Source organism: Podarcis raffonei, chromosome 11, assembly GCF_027172205.1.
Source record: "Podarcis raffonei isolate rPodRaf1 chromosome 11, rPodRaf1.pri, whole genome shotgun sequence".
NCBI classification, from domain to species: domain Eukaryota; kingdom Metazoa; phylum Chordata; class Lepidosauria; order Squamata; family Lacertidae; genus Podarcis; species Podarcis raffonei.
In genome coordinates, this window is record NC_070612.1 from 9,810,052 (window position 1) to 9,826,064 (window position 16,013).

Sequence of the window (16,013 nt, forward strand, 5' to 3'; positions counted from 1 at the left end):
TAATTTGTCCAGTAAATAACAGTTCTAATAAATCACATCAAAATGCAAAATATTGTGCATCCAGATTTAACAGTCTTATGAGCATCTGTGCCCACTGAACCCCCTAAAGTGCTATTTAAATCCTGAGTGAGTCGCTAGAAGAGGAATACACCTTTAGATATACAGGCGATCCTCGTTTTGCGTTGGTTATGTTCCAGACCCCCACGTGTGTTGGTAGGGCCCAAGTAAAGCGTTCCATTCTTTTAGTGACATTTTCAGGTTCAGTGCTGTGTGCACATGCGCAATCACACGTCAATTGGAAGCGCATAAATCAGTCATTGCCTGCACATTTACCCTTCAACCATGAAGAATACTTGCCACTTGTTTCTGTATTTCTAACCTTTTAACAAAAAGGGCAACAATGTTTCCAAAGAGCTTTTTATATATCCAATAACATTGTATCAATGAATTAATCTTGCCTACATATATTAACAGCCATAAATAATTTGTAATATAAAAGACGAAACAATTCCTTTGCAGAAACAACGGTGCCTCTTCCTCAGTAATACCTGATAAATATATAGATGAACAATTGTCTAAGCAATATTGTATACCAATTTACTCAATCTGGGCTAACACCAGCTACCAGCTTCTATAACTGCCTTTTATAATGGACTTTGCATTCTAACAATGCTTGCACCTTAGTTATACTTATGACCTTCGATTGCTGTGAGCGTTAATTTTAAAATGTGTGAAGTCATGAAGGAATCCGGTCCTGGTGGATACCTGTGCTGCAAAGAATACTTTCCACTTCACCATACATGAAGCTTTCCTTTCTTATGCTGAGAGCACCAGAATGATGTTCCAGAAATCCAAACAGAGGACAAGCAGACATTCTGGAACCGAAACAGACAAACTAAGACCCATTCATATCGTGAAAACGTAGTTTTATACCGCTGAAGCAAGACCAGTGCATAAAACTGTAGGATGGCATTTACACATGGCTAGCGAACTGAAGTGTTGACCAAGGAAAGAGTCAGTTAATGTGTCTTTCTAGGAATACACATATCGGTAGAGCAAGAAATCTAGGTAATACAATTTAACTATCCCAGCTTAAAATACAGGCAAAATAAGGAAAGTAAACCCATGTAAAAAGGTATTCGTACCATTAAATACCTTGCTGAAGGACTTTTTATTTAGTTTAAGACTTAAATTGCTGTTTGCTTTGGCACTGATTTGTTTCCGATCTATAGAGTTCTTACCTTGGTATTGTAACACATTTTGTATTGCAATTTTGAGTGGTGATTGCTTTTTCAAGCTCATCCAGTTGTCCTGTCTTCTTGAGCTTCTTCACCAAACTTTTCACTGCTTTCTCACACCATTTTTCTTCCTGACCATTCTGCTCACCCCCACCAGCACCTCCTGAACCAGTGGCAGACTTCTTCCATCCCAACAGTCTCTTCACAACAGGTGGAGTAAACGGTAATATAGACGACATGGCCCAGATGTGGCTCAACTTATGCAATGGTTTAGCTGCCCTTTAGAACCTACGGAAAGAAGAAATCTATTAGAAGGTTTAAGGAAGAACACTGCCTGATCTTTCATCTAATCTAAACGGTTCTGACTACAGTACTTCTCTTTTAAGAATGAGCATCCACATTCCCATTTGCACCTACTCGCTGAGGCTTAACTTCAATGGAAACCAGGAGGATATGCAAGAGAGCCCTATGCATGCTTTAGTCTACGCAATTCTGACAGGTCTTACTCCACAATAAATGGGCATAGAACTGTAGCATTAATTAGGCATAACTCATCATTCAGTTGTGCCTAGAAAATGTATGAATGATTTGCTACAATTCACCAATCCTTGTAAACAAGTTCCCAAGCAACATCCTATGCATCACTGCGAGCAACAGATTTAAGCAGAAATAAATAAAATACTTTTCCTGAATTTCAGCTTATCACATCTATTTTGCAACTAGGGAAGACAGGTTTTTCCTTTGAAGTGGTGTTAAAAATACTAGAATGGTATGACAAGGGTGTCTTCTGGTCATTCCAATACATGTTGGGAAGTTCTTTTTATACATTTTAAATAAATTCTAAAACTCAAGAGTAACAGGGGAAAAGGTTGCACATTTCTGTGTTAAGGCCAGCTACGAGAGTGCTGAATGTGTGCATAATGCTTTGTCACAGCGCAATGTGCTAGCCACTCTCAGCAAAGTCCATTATCAGAGTCTCTGTATTCATTTTACTGATTACAAAGCTCAATCAATGAGGATAAGTCTGAAAACAAGTTTCTGGTTTTCATGACTGCAGTTACATTTGATTATGTGCAATCTTTGCAAACGGTTGCAGTGTCAAGACACCACAAGCTTTTACACCTTCCTCACACATCTCTCCTGTTCAGAGTTTATTAGTTGTTTGCCAAAAAAAAATTTCAGGAAAAACCTCAGCTATTGGATTTAAATAGAGAATGGAGATCTGGTTTATTCACACAAAAATAGAATGCAGAATTCAGTCCTGAGGACTAAGGTTTAATGAACTGCAGAATATGAACTCTGCTGTATAGCACTGAGAATTATGCAATTGCTCATCCTTCTCCACCACTCCTTTGGCAAGCATGGCAATTCCCTGTTTTCCTCCTCCTCTTGAAGTTGGGGGGGGGGATTGCCCTGGGGACCTTGCATCTATGTCTCCCAAGCTCAGTGTAAGGAGAGGTACAAGATCCCACCTCTCCCACAACCAAGACCACATGTTTTTGTGAATGTCTGACTTTGTGAATGTCTGATCTGTGGCGACATCTCTATTCTTTCTGCCATTGGGGTCCAGCACGTCCACTCTATTGGATTGCAGAAAACATTTGTATCATAAAACCTCCTCCCATCACCCAAAACTACACAGGGGCAGGTGCATTCAGAGTAAAAATGATGTTTACCCTTTTGTAAAAGAAAGCAATGTCTTTAAATAACAGATTTCTAATAAGTTTTGTTTTATCTTTAAAAAAATGAAGGGGTGGGTGGAAGGAAATCTGTTTTTCTAACGTTGAGGAAGAAATGGACTCTTTCTACTCGGCCGCTGCAGCTGATTCTAGAAAAGCTTAAACTTGGTATTAGACAAAACAGTGCCAAATCAAGCTCGTGCCCTATTTCTCCTGCAAGTGCTCCAGTCATAGGGCAAAAAAGAAAGACAGAAACAGAAGGCCCCAGCTTGCACTTCTCTATACAAGCACAGTGAGGAAAAATGGAAGTTGGGAGAAACCGGCAGCAGGCTGAACGGAAGGGACCCCTTTGGTCAGGAATCTCAGCTAAAGCATCCATACCAGATGGCCTTCCAACCTCTGCTTAAAATGTTCCAAAGGGCGGTCCACAACCTCCCAAGGAAGTCCACTCCACTGTCGAACAGCTCTTACTGTCAGAGAGTTCTTCCTGATGTTTAGTTGGAAACTCCTTTCTTGTAACCAGTTCTTTTGCCAACTACATCCACTGTGCTAAGTTCTATCCGACTATTCAACTGGCGACAAATGGGGCAAAAAAGTCCAAGCAGCAAAACCAGCTCAGCTCTGACACTACTACTTAGCAAAATTAAAAGGGACAGCTTTCCTGTTTGAAGAAATGCTCTCATGAAAAGCATCTTGAACTGACTAAACTGCAGTTAAAATTCCAACATAAAATCAAAATGTTTATAAAGGCCCTAACACAGCTATAATGAACACCATATACTAGATTTATAATGCATCTGAGAACATGCAAGACGGCCGAGGCTCACTTTAAAGAGAGATGCAACTTGCTAATGCTACAAAGCGCCTCATTTCTTCAAGGGAACTGCACTTTGCATTCATTCTTTACCAAGATGAGGGTCAAGTTTAACAGTACCATAACATTAGGAAATATATGGTTATCTTTCCAGTCAAGACTAATTTAGGGGTTCTGTTGGGGAATTAATTCTCAAAGAACCTATTTTCATTCATTCCTGTGCTGTGGAAGAACAGGTTCCATCTATAAGTTGGATATTAATAGGAAAATACAGTCATACCTTGGGTTGAATGTGCCTCAGGTTGAGCACTTTCGGGCTGCGCTCCGCGGCAACCCGGAAGTAACGGAGCACGTTACTTCTGGGTTTTGCCACTTGCGCATGCACAGAAGCTCAAAATGATGTCACACACATGCGCGGAAGCGGCAAAACACGACCAGTGCATGCGCCCTCGCGTCTCACGTTCTATTCAGGATGCGAACGGGGCTCCGGAACAGATCCTGTTCGCATCCTGAGCTACCGCTGTATATATAAAATGGGAAAGCATTTCAGACTCTCTATGGCTTGAACTGGGATTATGAAACCTTTGTCTGATTCAAAGACTAAATCGTTCCTCCGTCATCAGTTTGGTCACATACAGACTTCACATACGCTGTATGCTTCTCAATGATTATACAAAGGTAAGAGTCACATCCAATACTTCACCTACTTTTCATTTCCGGAGCAGCTTGTCACTGGCATGTGGCCCCCAGAAGCTTCCTCATAAGAAAACGTGGCCCTCTGGCTAAAAAAAGAGTCCCTCCCTCCTCCCAGCCCCAGTTTAGAAAAAAGGCAATTGGAGGGTGGACATCAGAGAGGTTTAAGAAATTGTGCATGGTGTAGAGAAAGACACCTTTTCCACCTCTTATTACTACCTGAACACAGGCTCATCCAATGAAACTGATGGGCAGAGATTCAGGACAAACAAAACACTTCCTCACAAAGCACTCCCATTTATGAAATTTGCAGCCACATAATGTGCTGATTGCCACTTACTCAGATTACTTTTAAAAGGGGGTTAAATGAATTGGAGGATGTGCATCAATGGTTAAAGTCATGAGAATTATATGCAAATTCCAGGCCCTGGGTCCTTCAGATCCTGTTTACAGACTTTCCACAAGAGTGAAACAGGATGCTGGCCAAGCTGGATTCAGCGTTGAATCCTCATGTTCTGGACCAGTCTCCCTTCAGTGCCTTCTAGTCATTTTTTACTACAAATCCCATCAAGCCCAGTCACCGTGGTCACATAGCTGAAGGGCAACAAGTTGGGAAAAGACTGGTTTTAAAATTTATCCACCTACTTGGTCTGTTTAACATCTAATGAAAACTGAAAGTTCCTGTCATGGCAGTAAACTAATCAGCTTTAAAATGAACCAAAAAAAAGGTACCACAGCAATTACTCATTTCTATTAAAAACACTTGAGGCGCTGATCAGTGTTACATATTCCAACAGCCAGCAATGGAATACAAAGCAGAAATAGCAAGACCACAGATATTGCATATCCACCAATAACCCAAGAAGACTAAAAGGTCTTTAATGCTGTCTCACATTTACAGCCATATTTTTTCATTATTTGAGCTAAGGGCACTGTACATGGGGGTTACCCTATTTTTCTCTCTTATCCTTACACAACAACCATCTGAGATACATTAGGCTGAGAGTGTGACCCAGTGTGATGGAGTGTGAAGTCAGGTAACCACGAACAAGGAGAACTGGAATTCACGTTCCCTAGCCCAACTCCAGCACCAAAAGTTAGAAAGTAAAATTTGGTATCTTGGGAAATAAGGGAAGCACACAGAAAGGTTTGGAGAACATCTCAAATGGAACAAGAAACTTCATGCTGTAGGATGGATAACAAGAGATGAATAGAAGGAGCCCTTGACCACATGGGCATTCTACCAGCGTAAGTCACATTTCCTCCTTGCTGAATATAGTGCCGGAGCATTCTCTTTTAGCAGACTCAGCAGCTCAGAAATACCCTTCAGCTGCTAAGCAGAGACAAAATTATTCGATCATTCAAGCTGCCAGAACATGAGGGCTCTCAACTCCGAAGAGCAAACAGAACATATCTTGGATTACTATAGACCAGTGTTTCCCAACCTCCTTCCTTTTGACCGTGGCCCCATTTCGACCTTGTTTCCTTCCTGTGGCCCCCCACGCTGTCCTACTGGTAGAAAGGTAGCTATTTAAATGTTTTGTTTGGAAATAGAACATTTTTTATCTGTAAATTTTATAATGTATACAAAATACAATTACATAAAACGATAGGAGCATAATGAAATATTGTTGAAGCAGGAAAACATAGAATCATAGAGCTGGAAGGGATCCAAACGGTCATCTTTCTAGTGCAACCCCCTGCAACACAGAAAACTCAGCTAAAGCATCCATGACAGATGGCCATCCAACCTCTGCTTAGAAACCTCCAAGGAAGGTGAGCCCAGAACCTCCCAAGGGAGTTCCATCTTCTATGTATTACAAAAATTAAACACTTATTTGACCCCAGTTATTTGACACCTAATAAAATTGCCTCTTTCCACATAGGTACCAACCTGAAGGCAATCCAAAATTCACTGAGGAGGCCCTTTTGTTTGTACCACCACCAAATAAAGTCCAGGCTGCAAGACTCATAACAGGACTTCTCAGTGGTGGAACCGTGACTGTGGATTCCTCTCCTTCCCCAAATTTAGGCAGGCACTGACAACAGTTTTTGGCACCAGGACTTTTGAACTTTGAATACTGGAGAAGGACAGATGGAGGAATGTTAGATACAGAATTAAATTCTGAATGTTAGCTGATAATTTTTTTCAGTATACCATTTTATGTAGTTTTATAAGTTGATACCTGACCTACAATGTAAATTTTACAAATAAATAAAATTAAAATTAACACCCGAAGGGTCACAGGTTAGCTACCTCCGGCTTATACAATAAAGCAAATATAATTTCTGATGTAATTCAAAGCTGGCCTTAAACTATCATGCAGATCTGCAGACCACAGCCACAAAATGTAGAAAGAGAAGGGTATAAATAGAAAGTAGCATGAAAAGGGAACTGGTTTCACTAGTGCGTTCAAACTGCCTTTGTTATAATAGTCACAATGTACGTCAAAAAGAGAAACCATTTGTTCACTTTTACTTCTTGGTCATTTATGGGGCAGAACGACATTCTTATCAAGTATCTATACACCAGAACAAACCAACAACTGAAGTCAACAATTTGCCTCATCAATCCACAGGCTTCAAAGAATATTATTTTAACTTTTAGGCACCTCTATTTCTTGTAGTCAACCAGAGATCACAAATACCACAACTACTTTCTACTTCATGGAACAACTAATCCTATCTCATGACTTGCAGCAATTCAGTTTAACAGGTCAACAATTACAAATATTCTAACAAAGTAAGCTTTGGTATTGTCTTGTGGATTTAGAATATAAGTAATTAAATCCAATTTGAAAAGCAGAATTTACAGCTCACTTAGCAAGTCAAACCCTTAAAGGGATGCTTCCAATTACAGAATTTACATGCATGGTCCAATAAGGTAATACAATGTACATCTGAAAACCCTTAAATTGTTTAAACAATAGCCCAGTGTACAAAACCTGGTATAAACTTTTCTGCATTCATCTACAGCACGCATAGGCAAACTCGGCCCCCTAGATGTTTTGGGACTACAACTCCCATCATCCTTAACTAACAGCTAATAGGACCAGTGGTCAGCGATGATGGGAATTGTAGTCCCAAAACATCTGGAGGGCCGAGTTTGCCTATGCCTGATTTACAGGCACCGTTCACATGATTAAAGGACAATACTTGATCCAGATGCCACTTTTCCAGAAATAAGAGAGGGAACCTAGACATGGTTGTAGATTCCGATACTGCCATTAAGGTGTTTTTTTTAAATAGTAATAGTAATAATAATAATTTTATTGTTTATACCTTACCCATCTGGCTGGTTTCCCAAGCCATCCTGGGCAGCTTACAGCACATATAAAAACATAGTAAAATTATATCATAATTATTATATCATTCACCAAGAGTGTAACAGTAAAACTTGTGCCTTTTCACATTTAGCCAACAGAATATCCACTTACACTACACTGTATTATCAAGTTCAGAATACTATCACCACTTTGTGTCTATTTCCCATATTTCTCAGTGCCTCTTATCAAAGCGAAGAATTCCAGGATGGCCATTAACCAGTTATCTCAGAAGTGGGGAAACAAAGCAAACTAGGAGTGAAATAGTGGGGAAAACAGAAGCAGATAAGTCGCAGCTGGTGTACTCAAGTCACTTCTCAGTGGTAATAAGAGAGGGGAAGGTTAGGGTGCATATTATAATTGGAAACTTGGCTCAAAATAATGAGCATCACTCTAAGGTGCAAGTGGTCAGCATTCTATAACTCCACACACTCACACTGTAAAGAAACTATATTTTTGATATTGCAAGATCATTTGTATGCAAACCTCTTACAGTTGAAAAGACTTTTTTCTCTGTGAACCAGAGTGCTATAATAAAGAGTTCGTTAGTTTTTTAAAGAGCACTGACCATGCTATTCACAGGGCAATAGATGGCCCCACTCGCCTATCCACATTTATTCCTCACTCTCCTCCCTTCAGCATGAATGACAATTCACAGGCCCTGCTGCATCCTATCCTCTTTCCACACTATTAACACATCCTGGCCTCTTGGTGTGACAATACACAAGAAGATGCCCTCCCTCCATCATCACAAGACTCAAATGTTCATTGCCATTTGCAAGCAGGGTGAGGGTTTTCACCCCTGAAATTCAGTATTTATCAACTGTTGCTAAGATGGCAGAGATAAATGCAGCCCAACACTGCCTCCATCTTCCTCCAAACCCCTCAAATAACTGGAATAGAGAGGCCTGCTAAATATACTTGTAGTCACAGGATAGGCTGGCAAAAGAGCCCTGGAACAACTCAGTAAGGCCCAGAGTCCATAACAGGGATAGCTAACTTGGTGTCCTGCAACTGCTGTTGGATTACCAACTCTCTTCGTAACAGCTTATTCCTCATGCTGGGTGGGTGGATGGGAATTACCTCTGCAGGTCACCACACCAGCTAACCTCAATGCACAGCAAGCCTGACCTTTTCCACTGCATTTCTGTCGCCTACAGTGCCTACATTTAAGAATGCATGTAAAGAGAACACTCATAAGAGATATACAGTGCAGTCATACCTTGGATCTCAAACACCTTGCAAGTTGAACGTTTTGGCTCCCGAACGCCGCAAACCCAGGCGTGAGTGTTCCAGTTTGCGAACATTCTTTGGAACCCGAACGTCCGGTGGGGCTTCTATTTAAGTATTGAGCTACTGAAAGACCATAACTCTTAATCCTCGTAGAAGTCACGTAAATTAAGGGCCATCACTACATCCCGTGGTACGGAATTCAATAATTTAATAATCAACTGTGTAAAAAAGTGCCTTTAGTTTGTTCTAAAACTAATTCAAATCAATCTCCTTGGTGATCTGAAGTTCTAGTATTATGTGAGGGGCGGCCTAAGTGTGTGAACACTTAACACTGTGGGTTGTGAACACACCTAGCTGTCTGCTGAAATTGTGAAACTACACTAAACACATGATTAAAGCAGTTATCAGGTGCTGTGATGTCATTACTCACAATGATGAGAGGAAGCCTCATTTAACAACCACCTCCTCTAGACTCTACACTGCACAGGTTGCACAGATGTTCTGTCCTTCCAAAAGAAAATGTGGCAAAAGCCCAACTCTACTCAGATGACAAGTTTGCTTAGTGAGATCCTGTACTGCTGCTTCCCTTCTTCCCAGAGTGATCCATCTAGTAGATCAGAACAGTCTCAACTTCTATACAGCCTCTTTGCAGCCAAGTGAATACTTACAGGAACATAAATTGCACCTTATGTGATGTAGAATCATAGAATCATAGAGTTGGAAGAGACCACAAGGGCCATCGAGTCCAACCCCCTGCCAAGCAGGAAACATGATATAAGGAGCTTTCATCTCAAAAAAGTGCATCCATATGCATTAGCAGTTACTTGATATACTATAGATAATGGATAAGCAGGTGGCAGCAGCTCAGATGGGGCAGAATATTGTTTTTAGCCTTCTCCTTTCCTACCCCACTTGACAGCCACCCCTTCAGGCAGGAAATGAAAGGAGAGGTCTCATTTCCTGCTTCAAGTAGTGTCTACCAGGTGTGAAGCCACGCCTCTGCCACAGCATTTGACAAGGTCCATCCACCATATTAACAAAATTTCGTTCAGGAAACAGCATAGGTTGAGCCAGGCAAAAATTAGTTCAAGCTAACTGTTCAATTCTTCCCTGGCTTTCTGCCAGTGGGAGATCCAGATTCTCTTCATCTGAAATCTGGGACTGGGTGGCGGTGATGGGCATCACAACAAAGTCTTGGATCACCAAAGAGCTTAACTGGGCAAAATCAGCTCTGCAAGTGAAGAACTTTGCCATTCTTGCCTTGGGCTGTGTTTCCCAACAAGAGATAGCCACAACAAATGCCCCCTTGTTACTGGTGATGTATCAATGACAATCAAATTGCTACTGTGTCAGGGCAACAGCCACTCCCTTGATTTATTTGTAACTGTACACAGTGCCAACTTTTCGGGGGGGGGGGGGAGAAAACGTACCATCACTATTTGTTTAATACCTCTAGCATTTGGCTACATTACTAAACTACCACTACATTTCCAAAGCCAGACATGCCAATATTCCTACCAAAAAACACTTTGATACTTGGCAATGTGCACTATGCTATTAAACGACTAGTGGCAGATATGCAACACAGTAACTACCAATACAGATTGTTCAGTATTGTGCCTAAATGCACCATGGATGCAGACAGTAATCCTCAATTACCGTTTTTTTGTCCTTGGAAATACAACATATTTAAATGCGGACAATCTCACTGTATCAGTAAGAACAAACTATTGTCTCTTAATGGTTCTCTCTCATTTACAACCAAATAATCTCTTCTAATATTACTGACTATATGCATGGGTTTGTAATATCTTAAGAATTTCACATTGAACTTCACACTGAAGCAGCTCTCTGGATAGACAACTGAAATCTGAGGAATTTAAGAGTACTGGTAAGATTGCAAATTTAGACTTCCTATCAAGTGCAGAGTAAGAAGTCTAGTCTACTAAACTCCTCTTTCCACAACACTTTTTAAAATACACAGGTGTCAAATACTGAAGTGAGAGTCATTTTAGCTAAGCTCTTGCGAGTAACTGCTTGGAGGAGGTGCAAATTCACACATGCCCCCTTCTTTGACATTATACTCCTCAGCCAAATAGGCCTCTCACATGAGCATTTACTTGTGAGAGTGAGTCAGTGAAGATGAAACTTGCAAAAGTCTAGGTAGCTCTGTATTTCTCTTGAATCAAGATATGCAGAAGATATCTCTGTAGTTAGAACAAAATTAAGCACAAGAATTGTTTTCCCCATATTATTTTACTAAATCCATTATTTGCTAATGAAGAGAGCAGTAATCACCTCCTTAGGTTGCAAGCTCTGACCCAATCCATTTGTAAAAGCATCAAATACGAACATGCAGTATAATCCTTTTGGCACTCATAAGGATATCCTGAAAAAACATTTCCAACAATCCTGAATACAAATCAATCTAGACTAATAAGTGAACATAGGCATATAGATTGAAATTAGAATCTTACACATTTTGACAGCTAAGTAAGAGCACCCCAAAATTTAAACAGAACACCTGACTCCTGCAACTCAGGATTAGGTAGCGTGCTGACACCTGGTCTCAATTCCCAAATTAACAACAGATTAAAAACAGATTCTCCTCATGGCCTGGGGCAAGTCTACTAAGGCTTCAACTATCAGCAATGTACCTTAACAGGGTTATTGCAAGGTCAAGCAAGCATTTGTCAAATACTTTTAATGTGTGAAATACTATTTTAAAAACATTTTCCTGCCCTTCAGAGTGCACAAAGCCAATACTCTTGTGAGAACAGAAATTTCCAGAGGAAATTATGAAAATCTACAAACTGGGGGGGGGGGCAGTTCACCTCATCTTCAGACAATGCTGTCTTGTAAATACACCTAGGAAAGTTAGAGCTCAAAGATAGATTTACTAGCCCACATTGCCTAATTGGCCTAGGTAGTCCATTTCTATGCATGTTGGCTCAAAGTCAATCTCACCAAGTTCAGTACTTCCAACTTAACTAATGTAAAGCTTCACAGCTTAGTGAGTACTTATAACAAGACAAATAGCAACTTACAAATAACATTAAGGCAACCTTGTAAAACCACAATACATCACCTGCTTTTTGCTATTAGAACTCATTTTAAACAACAGAGGACTTTCAAAAGATTACTTCCACTCCATTGCAAGTCATTCAGTTCTTCTGTACGTCCCTCACTCCTTTGCCCAGCATGCCTATTTAAATTAAATTCTTTCAAGCAGATGTTTGCTGCTTGCCACATGAGTGCATAACATGTTCACAACCTTGATCACAGCAGGTGCTCATAAGTGTGTTTTTCTAATGCATGCACTTCTGTATTTTATTTACTGGATTTATTTATATCCTGCCCTTCACCACACAGCAATTCCAAGGCAGGTTACAGTAAAAGTAAAACCACAACAGCCGTTAAATAACAAAAATAAAAATTTAAAATTCACAGCACATAATACTCAAGCTGTTCCTGCAACAATACACGGCCGCAACCTCACCTCTAATCTCATACTTAGTATGATAATCAAGACTTTGTACTGCACAAGGCAGACAAATTACTCTGGAGCACAACTTAGCTCAACAGAAATGCACTTCAAGTACATTACCTTTTACAATCAGAATCAGCCTTTCCTGTATTACAAGAACAAATCTAACCCACTCAGCAGTAAGTTAGCCTGAAGAAACTCACTTGTGTATGACCCAGCAGCCTTGACAAGAATACCAACAATTCCCAGAAGCCTCGCATGTTGACTGTCATGGCATACAGTGCTGTGCATCCCAGTCCCAATCTTTTACACATCAAATCATGTACACTGCCTTTTACAATATGGTGTGCCTGCAGATGTGACCATCATTATATTGTTGATTCTTTAACATACCTTGTTTCAGAAAGCCTCAGCTTTCAATTTTACAACTTGCGATTAGTGCAAGTGGCAAAGTGCTCAACTTCTGTGTTTGCAGAATGTATAAACACTTATCCCAATCTTGTTTTTAATGGAACCCTAGAGATAAAAGCCCTAGAACTCATTTTCTCTATTTAGGAAGAGATGTTAGAAATACAGTTCTCAGTCTTATTGCTTGTTTGCTAGAAGGGTGCAGGGAACAGAGAAACACCAACATTAAGAAAGGACTGTCCTAAAAATCTTATTTTGGACATTTCCTTCCTAATATTGCTGCTTTTTGTAGCACAAGTTTGAAGTAAATACTTTATTCTCAGCTGCTTCTCTACTAAGAAGAATTGTGTAGGGGGGGGGGAATTTCACCTTTTTCACCCCCACGACTGCTAAAAAAATGTTGATGGGCTTTTGCTGACTCTTCCCTCCATCCCTCCACTCCAACAACAGAAAGTGTACACAGCAATCCTTGGCACACTGAGAAGTCAATCTGTGCAACCTTTTAAAATACGCACATGGTTGTAAGGAAACACAGAATTCTGCAGCCACTTGAATTTGCTTGCCTCTTACCCAACTAACAGCATCTAAGGAAGAGAGATAAAGAATAAGTGGGTAACCCTAACCATGTTTACTCAGAGGTAAACCCCATCAACTTGCGGCGGAACCAACGCAGTAATCCTTTCATGCACATTACTCAAGGGGGTGGGGAGGGGAAAGCCAGAAGTCGCAACAGGGGCTTACTTCCGAGCAAACACGCCTTCCGAGGTCGGCGCTCGCACAAACTCCCCGCGTCCACCAACTCCCAGGCACGTCCGCTCAGCTGCTGCTGCTGCTGCTTTGCTTTGTTTTCGAAGTGGTGGGGCTCGAGGACTTGTTAACCCCGCTCCTCCGGAAAGTTAAAAGCACACAAACACACACACACACACACCCCTCACTTTGCGCTGGGAGAGGACCCCCGGCGGGTGCTGGCTCCGAAGCGCACGCGCGCAACGGGGGAGGGAGCGGAGCAGAGAAGGGGCGGCGATCCCACGCGCGTTTCCCACCTTGGGAGTAATGAAAAAGAGTGGGGGGGGGGCAAAGCTGATTGAATAGAAGAGGGTGCGTGTGGCCTGGCTGGCTTCCTTCCTACTAAGCTAGGTCAGAGGAGGGTGGATTTGGGGGGGGGGCGCAGAGTACCAGCAAACAATCCTCCTCCCTTAAAAAGCCCCCCCAAAGGAAAGTGGGGTCTTTTGAGGGGCAACACCATCACCTTCCTCATCTTCCTCCTTCTCCCCTCCCCCACCCACCCGGAGGAGGCCTCCCCTCCCCCCGCCGCAGCACCGCCTACTCCCACCACAACAAAGCGAGGGAGCCACCCCCCTCGCGCAGCCCAGGCCGCGGGGCCTAGGCCTATGGGCGCCCCCCGCCCGCCCTTCCGGGACCCCCGGCCTGGGCGCCCCCTCCCCTCCCGCCGCCCCTCGACCCGCCGCCGCCCCGCGTCCCCCTCAGAGACCAACCTCCTCGCCCCCCGAGCTGCGCCTCTGCCACCCTCGCTCCTTCTCTCGCTGGCAGGCCCCTCTCCCTCTTCTCACCCCCCCCCCCTCACCGCGAGCTCGCCGCTCCGCGCCTGCTATTGGCTGCCGGGAAGAGGCCCCTCCCGCGGCGCACCTCATTGGCCTCCGTCGCCGCCCGTCCGGTGGAAGCCGCGGCGCGGAGTGGGTAATGAGGGAAAGGAGGGGAGGGGTTTCGAGCGGCCACGCCTACTCCTCCTCAGCCCCTCCTCCCCTCCCGCTCTCTCTTGCTGCCTCAGCTCTCATTGGAAAAGCGGCGAGTGGCGGCGCCGGCCAATCGCCTCGCACGCAGGGCGCGCGGCGTCGGAGGGGAGGCGGGAGGAGAGGGAGAGGCGCCGCCCTCGCTAGGGACGGGAGGCGCCGGCGCATTGGTCCAGGCGGGTGTCAGCTTGGCCCTCCCGCCTGTTGTCGGGCTGCCTCCCCGTATTCTCAATATTTGGGGGTTGGTTGCGCCAAGGCGGGTGGGGGGTGGGAGAAATTGGGTTGAGCTGCAAAAGCACTAGAGGTGGAGGGAAAGGAGGTCGGCGGCGAACTCCTCCGCCAGATGCGCTTCGTAACCTTCCGCGCGGGAATTGTCTCTTTCTCTCTCAGCGGGAAATAGGCCCCGAGCTCCGCCACGTCCTAAAAGCGGCAGAGGAAAACAACACAGTTACATACAGTTTCTCAGCTCACCTTAATAAAAATAAAGACATATTTTAAACACAATATGCCACAAAACAATCCGTTTCCGCCCCCCTCAACCTGGCTCTGCACATGCCCAACATCACACCTGTGTGTGAGGTAAAATTCCAGAGACTGCACAGAATTAGGCCTTCAGAACAAAATATGGTTTAAGAGTGTAGCTGAGGGAATGAACTGTGGTTTGTTTGTTTTTTTGTGAGGGGAAAACTTGGCTGTTGAAGAACCATTTCCATAATCGCAGTGTGTGCGGTCAGGTCTGCAAAAGTGTGGATGGAGGCAGATGAAGAAGCGCCCTCAAAATGTATCCCTTAGGGATGTTGTAAATGGAGTAACACAGGGCCGGGAAGCTCTGGCCCTCTGGACATTGTTGGGGCTCCCAGCACTCTTCTGCCCCAGCCAGCATCCCCCAAGTGGTCCAAGTCGAGCTGGAGCTGAAGTCCAACAACATCTGGACATCTACAGGTTTCCCACCGAAGGGAGGGAGACAACAGCAGTCATGGAGATCAAGTGTGCGGCCTAGCTCAAAGGTGTCTCAAAAATAGACTTCAGGTCAAAAGAACAGAAGAGAAGTCTAATGGATCAGGCCAGTGACCAACCTGGTCCAACATCCCGTTCTCAAGATGACCAGTGGCCACCTGTTCTCAAAATGGCCTGTGGGTATGACCTGTATGTCAGTATTCTGGCCAGCTGTCAGCACAACATGATGTGAAATTAGGGGACAGGAGATGTATCTGGCTGATCCTTCATATTCACTTACTTTCTAAAAGATGTGTTTTTCAAAGATGGCATCCTTCAAAGATGAAGCACTCTGTACCCTTGAGGAGCCAGAATTTCTGAAAAAAATGGCAGTGTCATTGCCATAATTTGGTCCATAAAGGGCTAAACTATCTCTGATGATAACCATTCA

General features: G+C 43.2%; 1 protein-coding gene across 6 annotated transcripts in view; it reads right to left on the bottom strand.

Annotated features, from left to right (window-relative positions):
• SMAD2 (SMAD family member 2) overlaps window positions 1-14,479 on the bottom strand; it is a 36,394-nt gene extending 21,915 nt beyond the window's left edge. For 2 of the 6 annotated variants that reach the window (XM_053409053.1, XM_053409048.1), the window contains exons 1-2: window positions 14,372-14,479; window positions 1,242-1,526 (exon numbers count right to left, since the gene is read on the bottom strand). In XM_053409053.1, coding sequence (XP_053265028.1) covers window positions 1,242-1,477 — 236 coding nt within the window. In that variant the 5' untranslated portion in view covers window positions 1,478-1,526; window positions 14,372-14,479. Of the gene's footprint in view, window positions 1-1,241; window positions 1,527-6,318; window positions 6,432-13,390; window positions 13,460-13,616; window positions 14,061-14,371 lie in introns of those variants that run through there. The other 4 variants (XM_053409049.1, XM_053409050.1, XM_053409051.1 and 1 more) reach the window with 4 other exon arrangements.
• Between the last annotated feature and the right edge of the window lie 1,534 nt (window positions 14,480-16,013).